The sequence below is a fragment of the Penaeus monodon genome, chromosome 8 (assembly GCF_015228065.2).
Source record: "Penaeus monodon isolate SGIC_2016 chromosome 8, NSTDA_Pmon_1, whole genome shotgun sequence".
Classification (NCBI taxonomy): domain Eukaryota; kingdom Metazoa; phylum Arthropoda; class Malacostraca; order Decapoda; family Penaeidae; genus Penaeus; species Penaeus monodon.
In genome coordinates this window covers 11,797,613-11,805,112 of record NC_051393.1, presented here as the reverse complement: position 1 = coordinate 11,805,112, position 7,500 = coordinate 11,797,613, and the positions used below count along the sequence as shown (strand labels likewise).

The following is a 7,500-nucleotide window of genomic DNA, read 5'->3' as shown; positions in this document are numbered from 1 at the left end:
GTGTGTGTGTGGTTTTTGTGTGTTTTGGGTTTGTGTTGTGTGTTTTTGGTTGTGGGGGGGTTTTTTTATTTAAAATTTTTTTATATATAAAATAAATTTTTTAATTATTTATATTTTATTAATATTTTAAAAATATATATATATATTATTAAAAGAGGGAGAGAGGAGAGAGATGAGGAGGGAGGGGGAGGGGAAAGAGGAAAAGAGGAGGGAGGTTTTTAGAAAGGGCCCCGGGGGGAAAGATGGGGGGAAGAGGGGATCTGTGAAAAATGGGGGGGGGGAAATTAAAAAGGATTGGAAAAAAAATATAAAGGGGAAAATAAGATGAAAGGGAGAGTTTGGGAAAAAAAAACCGGGGGGGGGATGGAAAAGGGAAGGGGAAAAAAAAAATATAAAAATAAAATAATAAAAGAAAAAAAAAATTTTTTAAACAAAAATTTTGGAAGGGGGGGAAAAACGGGGGGGGGGCCCCCCTCTTATTTTAAAATTTGGATGGGTGGGGGGGTTTTTGGGGGGGGGGGGGGGTGTTTTTGGGGTGGGGGTGCGGGGGGGGGGGAGGAAATGTGGAGAGTAGGGGGGGGGGTGGGGGGTGGAGAGTAGATTTTAGATTTTTAACAAAATTTCCCCCTTTTTTAAAACCCTTATCTTTCTTTTTTTCCAGTCCCCTTAGTAATGTGAAATGGGGTTATTTTTAAAAACCTTGGGGTTTTAAAGGTCAGCCAAACAAAATATTTTTGCCCTTTTCCTTCCTTTTCCCTGTCCTTTTCCGTTTTTGTTTATTTAAAAATTGGTTTTTTTGGGGGTTTTCCGAAAGGCCAAAGAATTGTATATAAATTTTTTTTTAATTTTTTTTATTTTTTTTTTTAGAGGGTGAGTCTGTCGTAGATATGATGGTGGGTTGAGAACCATTAAGGATTATTGGTCAGCCACCCCAATATAAAGACCCAGTTCACTACTGTTTGTCAAAAAAGGCCCCCAAATTTTTGTTCATTTAAACACCGCATCGGTGATGGCACGAAAAAAGGAATATAATAATATATAATTAATATATATATATTTTTAATATATATATATTATTAATATAATATATACTAATTACATCATACAAAATACGCACGCCGCGCGCGCGCTGGGGGGGTGTTTTGGGGAGTTTTTGGTGTGTTGTGTTTTGTGTGTGTGTGTTGGTGTGCTGTGTGTTTTTGGGTTGTGTGTGTGTGTTTTTTTGTGTGTTTTTTGTGTGGTGTTGGTGTGGTGGGGTTTGGGGTGTTTTTGTTGGTATTGTGTATGTATGTGTGTTTTTTTTTTTTTTTTTTACTTTTTGTGGGGGTTTTTTTTTTGGGGCTTTTTAAAAGGTAGTTGAAATTTTCCCTTCCTTTTTCTTCCTTTTTGGGGCCCCTTTTTTTGGGGGGGTTTTTTAAAAAGGGGGCGTCCTGCCAAAAGGGCGTAATGAATTTTCCTGTGCCTTTTTTTTTTTTTTCTGTTCCTTTTTTTCTTTTTTTTTTATATAATTTTTCTTTCCTTTTTTTTTTTCGGGGCTTTTTTTATTTCTTCTTTTTCTTCTCTCTTCTTTTCCCTCCTTCTCCTTCTCCCTCCTCTCTCTCTCTCTCCTCTCCTCCTCCTCTCTCTCTCCCTCTCTCTCTTTTTCCCTCTCTCTCTCCTCCTCTTTTCTCTCTCTCCTCTCTCTCTCCCCTTTCCCCTCTCTCTCTCTCTCCTCTCTCTCTCCTCCTCTCTTCTCTCTCCCCTTCTCTCTTCTCTTCTCTCCTCCTCTTTCCCCTCCCCCCATCACGCCCCTTCTCCCTCTCCCTCTCCCTTCTTTCTCCCTCTACCTCCTGCCCTCCATCCTCCCTCTCTCCACTTTTTCCTTCCCCCCCCCCTTTCTTTTCCGCCTCTCCCTCTCTCTCCTAATCCCTCTTTCCCCTCCCCTCCCCTCGTGTCTCCATCACCCGCATTTCCCCCCACTTCCCCCTCCCCACCCCCCATCACACTCTCTCTAAACTCTCCCCCACCGTCCTTCTTTTCATCCCTCTCCTCCCTCTCCTTTCCCCCCTCCCTCCCTCCGCCCCTCCCTTCTCCTCCTCCCATTTTCACCCCTTTTTCTCTCCCCCCCCCCCCCAGCACTTCCTGACGATGATAGGGGGGACCATCGCCACGCCCCTCATCGTCTGCAGGTTCCTGTGCATGGAGGAGACTGACCTTGGCCGCGGGTATCTCGTCTCCACCATCATCTTCGTGTCAGGCATCATCACCATTTTACAAACTACCTTGGGCGTCAGGTAAGGTGGGGGGGGTGGGGGATGGGGGTTTGGGGGGGGGGGGGGGTGGGTGGGTTTGGGTGGGTGGGTAGGTTTGGGTGGGTGGGTGTGGGTGGGTTGAGATTGGGTGTGTGGCTGGGTGGGGCAGGAGGGTGGGTGATTGTGGGTAAGTGGGCGGGGTAGTTGAGGATGGGTGGGTGGGTGGATGGGAGTGTGGGAGGGTGGGTGGTTGAGGATGGGTGGGTGGGCTGACTGTGTAGGTGGGTTAGTAGGTGTTTTTGGTGGAAGGTTTCAGTGTGTGAGAGAGATGGATAAGGTTAGGGAGAGAAGAGAAAAGAGGGCGTTAAAATGAGAGCGAAAAAAGGAAGAGTGAGAGAATGAAAGAAAGAAGAGAGGGAAGAGTGAGAAAAAGAAAAAAATGAGAGGGAAGAGTGAGAGAAAGAGTCAAAAGGCAGAAGAGAGAGAGAGGGGAGAAGAGAGAGAGAGAGAGAAGGGGGGAGAAGAAGAGAAAGGGGGGAGGAAGGAGGAGAGAAAAGAGTCCATTTTCGCACTCTTTTTTGTGTTCCCCGGGGTCTAAAAGTGGCACGTTGTCATTAAATTGTCCATAAACAAGGTTTAAAATTCGGTGTAGGGCTACCCCTGTGTTGTGTGTGTGGGTGGTGTGTGTGGTTGTGGGTGGTGTGTGTGGGGTGTTGTGTGTTGGGTGTTGTTGTGTGTGTGTGTGTGTGTTGTGTGTGCGTGCGTGTGTGTGGTGTTGGTGTGTGTGTGGGGTGTGTGTGTGTGTGTGTGGTTTTGGGGCGTGCGCGGCGGTGGTGTGTGTGTTGTGTGTGTTGTGTGTGTGTGTGTTGTGTGTGTGTGTGTGTGTGTTTGTTGCATAGTGAAGTGTTTTCAATGATTCATAGTTTTCCCCCCCCCCCCAAAGCTAGCGTTCCTTTAGCCCGAAGGAACGTTTATAAAACCTTTACGTTTTGAAATCATTAAGGAAAAAATATATTCAAATTATTTCAGAACATATAAGGTCTTTTACGAAGGTATTTGTTGAAAAAAAATAATAATAATGCAATGATTTTCGTAACTCGAAAAATCTTTTAATCACTACCTTTTCGTGATCTAAGCAACACCCCGCCCCGGTTTTGATTTTTTTTTTTCGTACCAGAATGAGAAGAAAAACTTTTAATTACTCTCGAGTTATTTGTTTTACTTCCATCTATTCTAAAGGAAATAGCTTAGAGGTTCCGACTGAAGGAAAAAATATAAATGGAAAACAGAAATGGGATTTTATGTACTGGACATGCAGCGAAAATTGTTGGTCTGAATGGTCGTTAAATTATGTTCAGTTTTCATATTCAGTCTGTTAATTTTAATATCTGTTCACAACCATACTTTCAAGGATTTATGTTTAAACGATTTAATTTATTCGAGAGACAAGTATAATGCATAATTCAGTGACGTTTAAATACGATTAAGTTAAAAGCAAGAATAAAAAGACTTATATGTTTCTTTCATCTTACAAAATTACTGAAAAAAACGTATATTAACGTTTTTTTCAGTGCAAGGTCACTTTAATGGCCAGAGTAAGAGAAATAAAAAGTATATTCGTATTTTTCTCTTTATTCCCGACATTGTCATTTATTATAATTCCTTTTTCGTTCACATAAGCATTTATTATTGTCGTTATCTTCTCGCCATCACAATGAAAACTCTCTTGGCCTTCAGCATATTACGTTGCAAAAACTGTTTTCGCTGATATTTGCCTTGTATCGAATAGGTATTTTAAAATCTTAACCAATTGATATCTGGCTAACTGACCAAAAAAATAAAATAAAATAATAATAATAAATAGATGGATAAATAAAGTGTTGGAAACATCCGGAGGGAGAACAATGCTATATTGTTCTCGTTTATTCGAGTTTTCTTCTTCTTCTTCTCCATCTTCTGTTCTTTTCGTATCTTTCCCGTCGTCTTTTCGTTTTCTTTTCCGCTTTCTTTTACTTCTTCTTTTTTTCCTTTTCTTTTTTCTTCTTTTTATTTTCTTTTTCCTTTTTCTTTTTCTTTTTCTTTTCCACCATCTTTTTTCATCTTTTACTATTTCTTTGCTCTTTTTTCTTCTTTTGTTCTTTCTTTTCTTCTTTTCTCCTCTTTTTCTCTTCCTTCGCATTTTTTTCTATTTTTCCTCTTCCTTTTCTTCTTTTACTTTTTTTTTCTTTCCTCTCCTTTTTCTTTTTCTATATATCTTTCTTTCATCTTTTCTGATTTTTCTTTCTTTTTTTCTTCTTTTTCTTCTTCGCCTTTTCTTTGTCTTCTTCATCTGATCATCTTCCTCAGACTTAAAATATATATATATATATATATATATATATATATATATATATATATATATATATATATATATATATATATATATCGACGGCATGAAACCGACGTTTTAGTTATAAATCATTATATTCTGTCTGTAGTTATAAACGAAAATGAATAACTAACTTATTTACATACACTTTTATTCATACTTGTTTCAATGTATCTACCCACTTGAAAAAATACTTATTAATTTAATTTAATTATTTAACTATCCATACATCACATACCTGGCCAGTTCGTTGTTAATTCACCTATCATCCACTTATCCGATCACCCATTCCTCCATCCGGCCACCTGTTCACCCATTACACCCCCATTTTTCAATTGTCCAACCACCCATAATCCGGCTCTCCATGTGTCACCCATTTCACCCATTAATCAACCGCCAGTTCATCCACTTATCCACTACTCATGTACCTAACTACCTCTTTCCCCTTATATTGCAGACATTCGTTCGTTTGAGCATTAACCCATTTTTGCCCATTTGACTTTATCAGACAACCAGCTCACCCAGCTATTTAATCAACCCATTTAACTTACCTATTCAGTTCATCCATTCAAGTCATCCATTTAATTTACCCATCAGCTCATACACTCGATTCACCCATTTGATTCAACCGTTTAACTCACCCATGTAACTTACCCATTTAACATACCCACTTAATTCACACATTTAACTTGCTCATTCAACTCACCCAAATCCCCCCCCCCCCCCCATTTAACTCACCCCCCTCCTTTCACGATATTTCTCACGCTCTCTTTCTCTCTTCTCTCTCTCTCTCTTTCTCATCGCCTCTAGGTTACCCATTATCCAAGGTGGGAACTTCGCCTACCTGGTCCCCACCATTACCCTCTTGACAACGACCTTCCCTCCCTGTGACACCATCAGCCTGGCCAACATGACGGCAGAGGCGAAGCAGGAAGTGTGGCAGGTACGGCTGAGGGAGCTTCAAGGTGCCATTACTGTGTCTGCCATTTTCCAGGTGTTGGTGGGTTTCACAGGTGGGTGGCTACGCTGGTTTGTAGAGCTGCTTCATCTTTCTTGCTTTTCTCCTTTTAGGTTATTGTTGTTATTTTGTCTTTGTGTCTTGTTGTGTTTGTGTTTTTTTTTTTTTTTTTTTTTTCTGTTTGTGGGTATGTTTCTGGGTTGTTGCTGTTTCTGTTTTTATTTTTTTTCTGCATGTCTTCATCTCTCTCTCCCTCCCTCTCTCTCTCTCTCTCTCTCTCTCTTTCTCTCTCTCTCTTTCTCTCTCTCTCTCTCTCTCTCTCTCTCTCTCTCTCTCTCTCTCTCTCTCTGTCTGTCTGTCTGTCTGTCTGTCTATCTATCTATCTATCTATCTATCTTTCTCTCTTTCTTTCTCTCTCTCTTTCTTTCTCTCTCTCTCTCTTTCTTTTTCTCTTGTAAATATTTATCTGTTCACTTTTTTCAGGGATCTGTATTTTTTTTCTATAATTTAGCTATTTGCGTCCCTCTATATCTATGTTTCCGTTTTCTATGCCTACCCTATAATCACTCTTGACACCAAACTTCCACCTTTTTCATGTCTGATCACATTACTTACTTAAGTTTGCTCAGACTTATTTCAGAATTCTTATGTTCTTCACATCAAATTTAGAAATGTTATCCTTAGTTTTCCATATATTTTTAAAGATTTGTTTACATACTGTGTCTACATACTGTAGCTTAGTTACACAAGGAGACGGAGATGGAGACAAGAGACAAACACAGTCACAGACAGACAGACACAGACAAACAAAAAAAAAACACGCAGAGACAAAAAAACAAAAAAAAATCCACTCAAATGACCTACCCCCCCTTCCCTTCCCTCCCCTCCCCTCCCTTCCTACCCTATTCCCAGGTGTGGTCGGAATGCTCCTGAACTGGATAACGCCATTAGCAATAGTGCCAACCATTACCTTGCTCGGCCTATCGCTCTACGACCTCGGGGCCCAGCAAGCGTCGGTTCACTGGGGCATCGCGGCGCTGTAAGTTGGACCTTGTTGTTGATTTTGATGGGTTTTTTGATTATTGTTGTTGTTTTAGCTGTTGTTGTTGTTGTTTTCAATGGTTTTATTGTTGTTGGTACTAATATTATTATTGTTATTATTATTATTATTATTATTATTATTATTATTATTATTATTATTATTATTATTATCATTATTATTATTATTATTATTATTATTATTATTATTATTATTATTATTATTATTATTATTATTTTTTTTTTTTATTATTATTATTATTATTATTATTATTATTATTACTGTTATTATTATTGTTGTTGTTTTGTTGTTGTTTAATTGCTATTGCTGTTATTACTGCTATTGTTTTATTATTGTTATTATTATTATTATTATTATTATTATTATTATTATTATTATTATTATTATTATTATTATCATTATTATCATTATTATCATTATCTTTATTTTTATTAATATTGCAGCTATTGTCTTATCATCATCATTATTATTATTATTATTATTGTTATTATTATTATTATTATTATTATTATTATTATTATTACCGCCATCATTTTCATCGTTATTGTTACTATTTTCGTTAACATGAACATCATCAAATTAAGCAAAATAACAGTAATAATAACGAGAAAAAGCAATAAATCAGACAACAAAACAGCCGCAACGCGATAAATAGAACCACAATGAGCTTAAACCCTAAGCCCGACCTTCCCGAACCGGTTCCAGCACCATGATCCTGATGATCCTGTTCTCGCAGTACCTCCGCGACCTGCAGTTTCCGGTCCCGATGTGCAAGGCGGGCGGAGGCTTGCAGGTCTCGCGCTTCCCGCTCTTCACTTTTTTGCCGGTACGCTGTTTGGTTTGGTTTTTTTGTTGGTTTGTTTGTTTTTTTTCTGTTTATTTT

The 7,500-nt window shown here is 38.7% G+C and overlaps 1 protein-coding gene across 1 annotated transcript in view; it reads left to right on the top strand.

The window, feature by feature from the left end:
• The first annotated feature begins 2,117 nt into the window (after window positions 1-2,117).
• LOC119576152 (solute carrier family 23 member 2-like) overlaps window positions 2,118-7,500 on the top strand; it is a 10,807-nt gene continuing 5,424 nt past the window's right edge. The window contains exons 1-4 of the mRNA XM_037923718.1: window positions 2,118-2,273; window positions 5,410-5,612; window positions 6,470-6,596; window positions 7,323-7,443. Of these exons, the coding sequence (XP_037779646.1) occupies window positions 2,128-2,273; window positions 5,410-5,612; window positions 6,470-6,596; window positions 7,323-7,443 (597 nt within the window). The 5' untranslated portion in view covers window positions 2,118-2,127. The remainder of the gene's footprint in view (window positions 2,274-5,409; window positions 5,613-6,469; window positions 6,597-7,322; window positions 7,444-7,500) is intronic.